Genomic DNA, 12,292 nt, shown 5'->3' with positions numbered 1-12,292 from the left:
TGAATAAGGGTTAGACTAAAAAGAACAACAGATGCCAAATAATATATCCTCCACAACTGCAGGGTTGAGCAGGCAGAACACATAGCTGCCCAAGCTCACTCTGCCAGCTAGAGATCAACATAGGTCTTGACCACCTTCTCTTGGATGAGTCCTAACCTGACATCTATGAGCAAGGATAATATAATTAGGCCTTTGCTTCTTCCTGTGCTCCAACAGCCACATAGAGCTGGTTTAGCAATAGTACAGAAGAGCTACTGTTAAGCCACATGGCCCCTAAGTTGGTTTTGCTGCAAGACTAAGTAAAACTCCAGGCTGAGACTGGTGCCCGCTTCTCCTTAGCTCCTGCTAATTTGTGCAGACTCATTTAATTCCGATGACTGACCGAAAAGCTGTTTCTGTGTTAAGATGTGCTGCTTAGTGCTTATAACTAGTAAGTTTAGAAGGACAGTTCAATGGAGTTAAATGAAGGTTTATTTTGTACTTTCTCTGCATTCATGATGGTGATGGTGTGCTAATGGAAATGGCTAAAAGCTTGAGAAGTCACAATGATTTGATGGGGAGATGCAATACATAGGATTCTTGTGATACTTGCCGAAAATCCCATCAGTTTTTCTCAATGTATAAATACGTAATATAATGCAATAAGCTGGGACTCTCTACAGCCTCTCAGAACACAGTAGTCCTGGACAAGTCTCGATAAGATTGTAGCCTGTAGATTGCTATTAGGCTCTGTACTGTCTCCCTTCTTTCACTGGTGTATCAAGAGACCAACTGGTTTCCAGTAACTCCAGAAAATTTCCAGACCTCTGTGCTGAAAACCTGCTTAGATAAAGGAGAGCTCTATCATGTACGTTATTTAGCTGATTTTTTGCAAGTCCTTTGTGTTTAGGAATTTTCTCAGGGGAGAGGATTTTTAAAATCAGTGCATCAGTGAAACCTTTTGTATCAGTGGGGTCAGTACAGCTTGGGACAAATGGGGGTGCTGCCTCTGTGGACCACAACAGAGCTTTTGAGATCCATGGGAGCCTTAGTGGAAAAATAATCAGACTTGACAACTACCCACTGGCACTAAATATAACCTTCTGGTAAATATTAAAACTTCAAGGGCTTTGTGGCTGATGATCATGTTGAACTCCAGGACATTAAGTAAGAGCCTAGAGTAGAAAACATAAACATGAAAAGAAACACAGGGGGATGGGAACTTTGAAAGCTGGTGGAGAGAACAGAGAAGATTTTGGTGACAAAAGTTTTTTTGCCGGTTCAAGGGTTTGCAGTGTAATAAAGATGAAGTATTCATAAGGTTGAGACAGATTAACCAGTAGTATATCAAAAAAGCACACAAGAAACTGTGGATTGCTCCAGCACATTTTGTCCTAATAGGAGTACTGAAAAACGCTGTACACTAAGTAAAGGACAAAAAGCAGATGCTCTTGGCATTTACATCTTGGTTCCTCTGCTTTAAATAGGAGAATTAGCATCCTCTGCACTATGGTTTTTACTTTACGTATTTAAGCTCTGATATCTGCCTATAACTATCAGAAGGATTTCACACAGAGCACCAAACAGCTGGAAAATAGTACCAGCTCTCAGTCCCTCTCAATTTGGGCTAGATTTGATGCAATAGTACTTGGAAGGCTCTGTATGTCTTTGACATAAGCTCAAGGATCCAGTCTATCCTTCCTCGAACCATGAAGAGCAAAGCCTTTATTTTCTCAGCACAGCAGCAGACAAGGACAAGCAAGTTTCTAAAGCAACTCATAAACTGTTCTGTTCAAGTACCTCTTGCATGATCAACAGTTATCTTCTAGCCTGCAGTGCTGTTCTCAGCCCTCTGCTCACCCCTAAATAGCAGCTCATCTAGTCATACAGCACATGGAAGAAGTTCTGCTCCATAGCAGAAGTTTTGACTGTTCTTAGCAAGCAGGTTTGGGAGTTATTTGGACAGCTGTTTAAAGCAGCTTCCATGTGTACCTGGAGTACTTTCACCACTGCTCTGTGAGGTGGATAGCCATCACCCTGTCTATCTGACAGCTGGGCAGACGGATGTGTTACTTAACTAGCTCAGGATGACTAGAAAGCAGAGGAGACCCAAAGCCCTCGTTCTAAAGCAGTAAAACACCATGATGTGTTTTGTAAGAACAAACATTTACCAGTCCTGGAAGTGATCATTTGTTTTGTTAGCTTAACTCTTATTGTCTTACAAACCTTTTTCAAGGCTGTCACAATTTCTTTTAAAGATAGAAAAAAATTCAAACACCTTAGAAAACATTCTGCAAGGAGAGTAAGAGGCATTTTAAGCCTGTTTAAAACTCAAACCAGAGACAGACCTGTTGCCAGTGAAGAGGGAAACTTGGCAGCTTTGCTTAAAGCTTCCCACACAGACACTGGAGACGAAAGAAAACAAAGAAGCTGTAGTCCCCGAGGGTCCTGCCACTCCCTGGGCAAAAACAGTCCCTTCCCTGCTTTTCCTCTAGCTCTCAGACACACACACGTGCTCTCCTAGTGCCATTAGCTACAGCAATAACCAGTTGAGCCCTACAGTCACGGAAAGAAATACAGGAAATGAAGAGTTAAAAAAAAAAAGGAAAAGAGAAAAAAAAAAAAGAACTTGGAGGCGAGCCAGCGTCCCCGAATGACTCCGCTCTGCCGGCAGCCTGGAGCGACACTCCCCGCTGGTCCTGCCCTCCCTCCTCTCCCCGTAGGGCGGGCATGCCAAGCCCTCCTCTCTTTTATCAGGGGTTGGAGTTCCCCTTCTTGGTCTCTGGTTGGTTTAGGAATCCAGAAACGCTGCTAAATTTATCTTTTGCTTTCAGTACAATGGCAAATGCCAGCAATAAGAATGCAAAAGAACTGAAAATTAATGGAGACAATTCCCTGCAAGCCAAGTGGAAACACCTTTTCTGTATAACTCCCAAGGCGGCAAAAAGCAGTTACACAGTGCAAAGCAGGACAGGCTGCCTGGGGTGCCAGGAACACGCTGTTCCTTTGGCTGTGTGCCACAGGGAATTGTCCATCCATATGCTCAAATTTGATGGGGCTTTCTTCTCTCCCACGGAGAGCAAAGCATATTGTCAAATTAGAAAGGCTCTTGCTTTATCTCAGGAAGGCAACAGAAAAAGCTGAAGGTACACTGAAAGTAGGGCCAGCATGGGTGAGGCTAACACCTCAGAGTTAAAACTGCTCAGGAGTTATGTCATGTTTAGTTCTGAGGATCTCTTTCTGACTGCTCTTTGTAAGAGAACTGACCACACATCTTAGTAAACTAATTTGCCATCTGAAATTACTCAGTGGAACAGCTTGCACGAGTCTGCTCTAGTCGGTGTGGTGCCTCAACGCATGCGCTATGATTGGTGTCTTCAGCAGAGACTGGTCTCCTCAATTTTTGGTGTCCCCTGTCTGACTGGAAGCCATCCCATTTCCTGGCACCAGGCAGAGGCGTGAGGTGTGGCAAGTCATGGGGCCTGTTTCAAGATGGCCTTCCTAATACTTTCAGTGCAACTTTCACAACGCTTGCAAGACTTCCACTTTTTCTGTGGGTGTGTCTCATAAATTACAGTACCAACAAAAAAGTGCTCAGTCTTCACCAAGAAGTAAGCACTGAACACTGATGAGTACAAGTTACTGGCTGCACTCAAATGTTTTTTTTTCTTTTGAATTCGGTTTTACCCAGCTGCTAAAAGCTTTTTAGACACTGCCCATATCCCCCTCTCTCCTCACTTATGGTGTCTCCTTGTGACTCATGTTCAGCCTCTCATCTACCTTCTGCTTACTCTAGCTTTCACAAAGTGTCTGCTAAAGAAAGAAACAGACACACAGCCATGTAGGTGCCTCTAGAACATTTAATTTTAAAATATCAAGAGTATCGATACTTGCATGGGAAGTGATAAGCTGTTATAAAGAGAGTGACTGGAGCATGGAGTAGGAAAACCGGGGAGGTAAGAAGTACAGGAAAGGGAAGTAGGAGACACACAGAACAAGAAGGCCAGCAGCTAAAAATTACAGCTTGGTACAATCCACACAGATGACCCACATGCCGCTCCCTGTGACATTAATAAAAAAGGGCAACATTAGCTTTGAATCTATGCCCAGTAAGGGCTTATTCCCAGAGGAATTTTTTTGTTGTTGTTTGGTTTTCCCGAGCTTGAGTTCCGAGAGGTGAAACCATAACAGTGGCCAAATAAAAGTTTGTTTGGTTTTGTTTCTCATTTTAATTACCAAGCTGTAACAAATAAATCTCTGGCTGGATTGTAACTAACCTGTGTGGGTCCTTAGATGAGCTTTAAGATGGGAAGATTTGCCATAAACTTTTTCACACCCCACATAGTGGCATTTGTGCTTTTTCTGGGGTGATCCAGGGTCAGTCCAGCTTCTTATGCGTTTGTTCTTTTGTCTGGGGCTTGGCTCAGTTACTGCAGCCAGGCTAGTAGGTGTGGCTGCTCTTTCTCCTCCATGCTTACCAGCTGAAGACAGACTTTCTTCCCCAAACTCCTCAGGAGCAATAGAAATGTGTATTTGTTCTGTTATATCAAGCGTCTCTTTTTTTTCCATCCTTAGAGCAGGTGAGTTTGGGACATGCTGGTTCAGATCTGCTAAAATGCTAGCTACCACAAGTAATGATGATCCATTGTCTTTCCCGGTTTCTCTGACTTCCCGTCCATCTTCTTCATTGGATGAAGGAAGTATTGCTGCATCAAGTTGGGGATCAGGCTCCCCTTTGGGACTATGGATAACAGCACGACTTGACATAGAAACAAGGCACTCTGCTGCAAAATGATCCACGTATGCTGCTGTTGCCATTTTTCATAAGTTTAAGGAAAAATCCAAACAGACGAAGACAAAAAAAAAGAAAAAACAAACCAAACACAACAGTGCTCTTTCCCTTTTTAAAAAGATTACACAAGCAGACTTTTCCCTCCCTTATTTCTTAGGATCGGTTTGTAGGAGTAAAGGCTGATTTAGCAGCCATCAAACCCACACTTTGTTCATGACGATCACACCCAGCTTGTCACTAAATCGAAAAAGCGTTGGCGGTCCAATGGAAGAGAAAAAGAACAGCAGATAGATCCTGGCACGGGCAGCTTGTTGCTCGAAGTATGGATTAATGCCGTTTTCTCAAGAAGGCAATGAGCTGGCGATGCGGTCTCGCAGCCCTCCCATCGCGCTGTGACAGCGGACCCGGCGCGCCCCGCTATCGCTGCCCGGAGCCGCCCGGACCCCGCGGGGCGTGGCCTGGGGAACATCTGGGCGTGACGTCAGCGCGGGACCGCAGCCCGCGCCAGCAGGTGGGCGGCGCGCGCGGGGGGCAGCGCCCGCCGACGGGAGGAAGCGCGCGATTGGCTGGCGGCGCGCGCGGCCGGCACCCTCCGCCCCCGCCGCGGCCGCAGCGCGCAGAGCGGCGCGCGCGGACCCCTCCGCCGGTCCCGGGCGCGGCCCGGGAGGTCCCGGGCCTTTCGCTCCCTCCCCTGCACCCTCTGACGGACGTAAGCGATTCGATAACATCCGTGTTAGACCTGCACTGCAAGGGACAATTTAACAGGCGCTGAACTGTTACCAGATTAAAACGCTGTGAAGTTGGAACTGATACAAGTGACAGGAAGGAGCGAGGCTGCACAGTCTGGTCCGCAGCTACACAGATGGAGCTCGGATGTGCATTGTAATGGGTTGTGACAGGTTTAACTAACTGCTGGGGAACACACTTGAAATCACCTTCCTTTCTGTCAAAACTCTAGCACTCTGCAGCCTCTGAATTATTTAAAAGTACAAATGCAAATAAATTTGGTTTCATTATTATTTTCTCCTTATAAAAGATACATCTCAGTTTTATAGTGATTAATGCCTGAACCAACGAGAGGGTTGTATTTGTGACTAACTTATGGAGCAGAAGTAAAGAAATGCATCTAAATGGAGATCTGAAAGCACTTGTGATACCTATTACCTTTTGCTGGAACATGCTTCTCCAGACTAATTCCTATGAAATTCATGTCTTTAGCAAAGATGGCCCTTTTCTCTGAGACAGAGATGATCAGAGGAGGGTTGCTTTGGAAGCACTTCTTTCTGGAGGAAAATTTTTGTGGAGTTTGAGGGGGTGTGAGAGGAAGTGAACATCTGTTCCAGAAACCCAAATAGTTTTGGTGGTAGGCTGAGCAAAAAGCTGGTTTCGTACATGTGGAAATACCACATTCAGGAGTAAAGTCTGCTTCTGCTACCACTGTGCTTTGTGAAAAAACAGGATTTACATTCCCATGCAACACTGCCCCTCAGGGCCAGGCTTATGGGTAACCTGTGCCTGCCACAGTGCCCCATGTCTGCTCGGAACAGGGCAGCGTGTAGTGCAGTCTCTGTAGCAAAGAGAAATAAGGCACAACCAGTGCAGGAGGATGTGGTTTAATGCTGAATCGAGACAGATCATTTTGATGCAGACGTACCGTACCATACCATTTGTTCTGCTGAGCAGATCTACAGGAAGTGTTAACACATTTCCAAATAAAAAGGTTGAGCTTGAGACTTACCCATTAGAAAAAAAAGAATTCTGTGGAAAACGTTCTCATAAGAAATTTTTGTTCTGTTCTTGAGAGAAGAATTGCTTAAGTAGACCTACCTGGTGGTTCTTTAGCAGTACATTGAGAGAAGAAACCTTGCAGCTCTCTCAGTTTGAGAAGAAACAGGGGCTGTTTTCAGGGAAATGAGGAAAGGGCAATGCTTAGGTACAAGTTCCCAGTCTTAACTCCAGCATCAAGGACAATTATCAGAAAATGTACAGTAAAAGGAAGACCTGGACTATCCTGGTCGCCAGCCACCAGCAGGCTTTGCCCCAGCACTGACGGGGGTTCCAAAGGCCCCCTGGTATCTCTGTACCCTCAGCCCACACAGCCCCCTCAGCCCTGCTGGGCCTCTCTCCTACCGCCTCTCCTCGACGCTCTCTCGGCCCGTCACGCTCTATTCTGGCCGTGCTCTTTCCCGCTGTGTAGCAGTGGCTTCCCCGGAGTCAGAGGGGCCGGTGTGGCCTGTCCCCGGCCGGGGCAGACTTGCTGGCAGAGCCGACAAGGACCTCGGCAAATCCCGGGCATTCCCGCGCTCAGCGCGGCCCACACCGCCTGCCCCGCGTGAGGGGAGAACGCCCCGGGAGAGACGAGGACTGTGATTGGCTGCCCCGGCCCCTTTAGGAGCTTTTCGGAGAGGGCCGGCCAATGGGAAGGGCCCTTACATGTTGGGCGAGGCTTCCCTCAGGCGTGGACAGTGCACACGGTGGTGGTCAGGGGTTCTGTGGGTGACAATCTGATGCTGCTCGTGTTTTGTGTTCATGGCGTGAGCGGGCAGGACACTACTCACCACGTTCCTGGGATCTCTGGACAGAGAAGAGCGACTCGGCGTCGTGTGCATAGTCGGGCCCGATGGTAGAGGCGGCTGTGAGCGGGTAATGGCGTGTACAGTTGATGGCCGGGAGAGGGACGGACTTTGTTTTTCAAATGATCTGTTGGGTTAAAGCCTTGTTCTGAGAGCAGCTGCTGTTGTGTAGGAGTGCCTTTCATGTAAAACCTGCGCCCGTAAACAAGCCCCCCATGGTGCATGGACTCTCCCGTCCTTCTGCCGTTCTGCACTGAGAGTTTGTGTTAGTACCGGGCTGGGAATGTGGCACAGGGGGGTTCAGGGCAGGCGGGGGCTCGGGAGGAGGTTTGCTTGGATGAATACTTACTCCTTCTTTGGTTGGATGAACCCTATGAGCTTCCTTCTTCATTTGGGAAAGAGCAATGTTGTGAAGGTTACTTGTAATAGAAAGTCTTTTTGATGCAAAAGAAAAGTTAGTGATATTCAGCAGATGTCTACGTAGTCTATAGAACCAGTTATGGTTCATATATTAGTCTCTTTTAAATCATAACTATGAATCAAAATGCACTTCTGACTTTCTAATAGCTCACTACAAGTAAAATAAAAAAATTGTTTTGCACACAGTATGAAAGTCACTATCTGTTCATGTTCAAGAGCAGGGTGTGTAGTATTTGTCATGTGGACATAATTCTAGCTGCCCAGTAGGACCAGCTTTGGCTTCAATGCAGGGCTGCAAATCTCAAATTTGCAGCCCTTGCAGCTGTGTGAACTAACAGTAGTAAATAACCTCCCTGCAGGTAGCAGGGGTAGGAAGTCTGTCTCCTTTGCAAGGAATTTCAGTCATTACATTAGATCTGTAGAACAAAAACAATTTATGGAAAATCACTACGCAAAATACTGTGCCCATTTATCAACTCTTTCTTATAATGATATATATTGACCTGCCTATTTGTTCATTGTTACTTATTGCGTGTTATTTTTTCTGATTAAGTGGAAAAGTGGATTTATGTAAGTAAACAGTAAATCTCAAATTCACCTCTGTTGAACATCTTATACCTGACTTGTTCTCACCAAAGGAGGAGAATTTTGAAACTGAGATTACAAAAAAGTAATAAAAATAGATCCTACCTCCTTATTTAATTTTCTTTATTTGATTATATTGTTGATGTATTCTTATCTGCAGGCATTTGTCCCACAGACTGAGGTGAGAATTTTTCCCTCTGTTATGGCACTATTTTTCTATCCACTCAAGAAATACAGCCTGGTTTTTGGCAGAGGTTTTTATTGTTTTCTTATTACATAATTTAGAGTTTTGTTTAGCTACAAATGCATACCAGCAGAATAATTTTATATGGAATCCACCCTGCTTTGCCCTTCCCAAAATAGCTCATTGTTTTAAATTACAGGAATATGAAACTCTAAAATGCTTTGTGAAAGGAAAATAGTTTTATGGACTCTGTTAACAGGAACTTTAAACAGAATAGAACAAAGTTCTTATACAAATGCTAGACTGATGTTTTATTTTGCATGGCCAAAATAAAGAAAAAATTGAGCTATAGCAACATTTTTTCGTAACTAGTGTAAAAACTGTTATTCTAATTAAAAGGATGCTGTAAACCAAATAATAGTGGAAGACTGCAACATGCAAAATTGGGCAATCTGAAATAAGAATTTTATGAGTGGGAGATATGAGGAATTTTATCTGAGAGAAATTAGTTTACTGTTCCAAGGAACATGATAAGATCTGAACATGCAGTTTTATAGTAGCAGATGTTTCATCAGCACTTCTGCACAAGTTTGCTCAGTAATTTTTTCTCTTTTCATACACTTCTGCTTTAGATCCAGTGAGTGAGATAAAAAAGTGTAAACCACAGGAGTTCTGTGGACTTCAGGGAAGTAACATTATTTTATATCATCTCAGGAAGCTCTTTATGAGAACAGGAAAAGGAAAAGGCCATGTAGCCCCTCTCTATATTTCAGTTACTGCACAGCAGCTCTAAGATGACAAGATGTAATTTTATTTTGTCTATGTAAGTAGTTCCTTTTCCAATAAAACTGAAGAAACAAGGAAAAAAAGGAAACGGAGAAAATGACAGATGTCTCTGCCTGCGTTCTTGCAGTGCTTGTATCCACAATCCTATACTTCGATGGAATCTATCAGTTTGTACTGATGCTTTCCTGTGGTTCCTCCTTAGTGGTTTCATGGTTAGAGGGGGCCTCTGGAAAGAAAAGGGAATAAAAGGGGACAGAATTATAAAGCCTATGGCCTGCAGCTCTCTCAAAGATAAGCATGCCTAACACTGTCTCTTTTGGTATCAGGTTAATAGTAATGTAGAACTGCAGAAGATAGGAAGAGAGGGAGGCAATGAAAGGTTTCTGCCAGAAGTGAGCCACACTCTCCAGTGAATATTTGCACAGTGTTGTTTTCACCACATCTGCTGGTGTCTTAATAAAAGAGTGAGTATCAGATGTTTAGCCTCATCTTCAGAATCCCTTTAGCTCACTTTAGTTTGGACAAATCATGTAATTGCTTGAATTTGTATCAACATCACTAATAAGTTGTTTAAGACTTGGTAAAAAAAATAAAAATGCTCCAGTGGCTTACATTTGGCAGTACTTTTGCAAAAGATGGAGGTAAGGCTTGAATATTAAAGTCAAGAAGCCATTTTTACCTGTGAATCAGTAGTCAGCAACTTTGACATTTCAGAAACACAGCAAGAAGCTTTGGAGGGCTGAGAAAGCGCTGTAACCTCTAGTGACAGCAGTGTGCTGTGTCACTGAGCTTCCTGGGCTGGCTGTGGCAAGAATCAAAAATGCCAAAATAATGCCCATGGTGCTGTTGTAGCTAATGATTGCACACAAAATGGCAGAAGGTATTGGTGTGGCAGTGATAAAAAATAATTAGGAAAATAAACGCTGACAGAAAAAAATCTCACATTTAAGAAGCATTTTGATACTTTCAGAAGATGGGGCACAAAAGACACTAGGGTGTACTATATCAGTTTGTGCTATTGTGTGTGCTGTAGAAAAGAGTATGATATGACACTCTTGCATTGAGCAGTGATTGAAAGGTTTATTTTATTTTCAGCTTTTCATTTCTGCAGTAGGAGACTGAACTAACCAGTGTGGCAAGGTAAGGGGTAGGGAAATGGAGAGTCCCAACCGGACTCCACTGGTCTGAGTGAATTGGTATTTACTGGGTAATGTTGTATCTTTGTGGAAAATGCCAAAAGCTGAGAAACAAAAGGAAGCACAATTGTTGTTCAGTGCTTAGTCCTCTTCTGTCACAAAGCATGAAATGATAGTTTAGATCTCAGAAGTGAGCACCAATGATATTGTATAGAAACTGGATCAATTTTAATGGATTTCTTGGGAGGACACAATGAGACCATCCACAGAATCATCAAAGCCACTGTGTGTGCAAATAATGCTTGTGAATTTCTAAGTGGCAACACCGACTGGGGGCTGTGGGGTACCTTACATGCTTGTAGGGTTAGGTGGCTTCTGGGCTGTGAGGAATGAGACAACTCTTTGTAGAAATTAAAACAATTTATTAAAACAGAAAAATTGAAAAATTGCAAAAACTAACAAAATATAAAAATTTTGGATCCAAGTGGCTCAAAAGGTATGCCCCAGGAGCGCAGGGATTCAGGAACTTTAGGCTTAAGACAGCTCTGAACCTCAGGTAGAGAAAAAAAATAAACTTGCAGTTTTGGCTGGTCAAAAAGAAATCTATTTCTAAAAGCCCCTAGAAAGGGGTAGGTTTCTCCAGCACTGCCTTAGCAAGCTGGAGAGGAAGGGAGAGAGACACGTGTCTTTCTTTTTCTTTCTTTTATAGCTTTTGCTCCGCCCACAGTCCGCCCACAGCCCACCCCTTTGGTTCAAGGTGATTGGTGCTCTCCCTTTGACAGACCATCTCTGTCCACCAATGGCTCCTCCTGGTCAGAGGGGTGATATTAGTTGAGATAAGGGTCATGTGCTTATGGGGGGCTGGGCTGTTTGTTGCAACTGGGGTTTTTTAAAATCTGCCTTGAAACCAAGATACAAGTAAAACATAAAAATACATCCAACACATCTTAAAACACTTGTAAAGGTATACAGTAAACACAGGAAAACCATAAAAACTTGATTAGTGTACCTGGACTGATGGATTGATTTTAACATTCAATTTAAAAATATTAAGCTCAAATTAATTAAAGCACTTAATATGCAAAGACCAAGCACAAATAGGGATTTCATGTATGACATGGGCCCTGCCTCTTCCACACTGGAAAGCCCAGAGACAGAAGTCAAGCACTCCTTTGTAAGCAGGAAACTGAAATTCAGTTTCTGTTTCAGCTGTCAGACATTGAGTGCTCAGCAGAACACAGGAGACACCTGCAGTTCCTGTGCTCATGGCATTCTTTTTTACAGACAACCTCTGAGACAGCTGTGATCAAAGAAATACCATAAGTGAGGTTGTAGAGGCCTATTTCTCTGGTTTGTTTCAGCCACAAATCAGGAAAAGAGGACTTCTTTAAGATGGTAGCACTGGTGTTTGCAATAATGATCAGCTGGTCATCCTAAAAGGCTGCACAGCGATCAATATCACTGAATACACCAAGCAGGCCTGTTCCATCATGTGCCTGACCTCTGCAGCTGAGGCACAAGAGTGTGTTGGTTCATTTCCAGATACAGACCTGCTTTTCTGCTGTGGTCAGGCCTCTAAACTGGTGACCCACAAGTAAACATTCAGGATTTTTGCTGTTAATTTCCTTTTTTATCTTCCTTTTACCTTTCTGTCTTCTAATTTCCATAAGGTTGCTGTTCATCCTACTTTACAGAAGAGCAATTTGTTGAGAGCCAAGCTGTAGGTCAGTGGTCTGTAACACATGATGAAAACCTTCCAAGTGAAGGACTTATATCTGATGGCCAGTGGTTCTGAGATATCCAGTCATAATAAGTCAGCAGCTGCACCAGTAAAGGG

At 43.8% G+C, this 12,292-nt stretch overlaps 1 protein-coding gene across 1 annotated transcript in view; it reads right to left on the bottom strand.

Annotated features, from left to right (window-relative positions):
* The window catches only part of KLF13 (KLF transcription factor 13), a 36,325-nt gene extending 29,260 nt beyond the window's left edge, over positions 1–7,065 (bottom strand). Inside the window, exon 1 of the mRNA XM_069026035.1 lies at positions 4,257–7,065. Within this exon, the coding sequence (XP_068882136.1) occupies positions 4,257–4,797 (541 nt within the window). The 5' untranslated portion in view covers positions 4,798–7,065. The remainder of the gene's footprint in view (positions 1–4,256) is intronic.
* Between the last annotated feature and the right edge of the window lie 5,227 nt (positions 7,066–12,292).

This window comes from Aphelocoma coerulescens, chromosome 10 (assembly GCF_041296385.1).
Source record: "Aphelocoma coerulescens isolate FSJ_1873_10779 chromosome 10, UR_Acoe_1.0, whole genome shotgun sequence".
Lineage (NCBI taxonomy): Eukaryota > Metazoa > Chordata > Aves > Passeriformes > Corvidae > Aphelocoma > Aphelocoma coerulescens.
The sequence above is the reverse complement of the archived record's forward strand: the minus strand, read 5'-3'. Positions and strand labels throughout refer to the sequence as shown.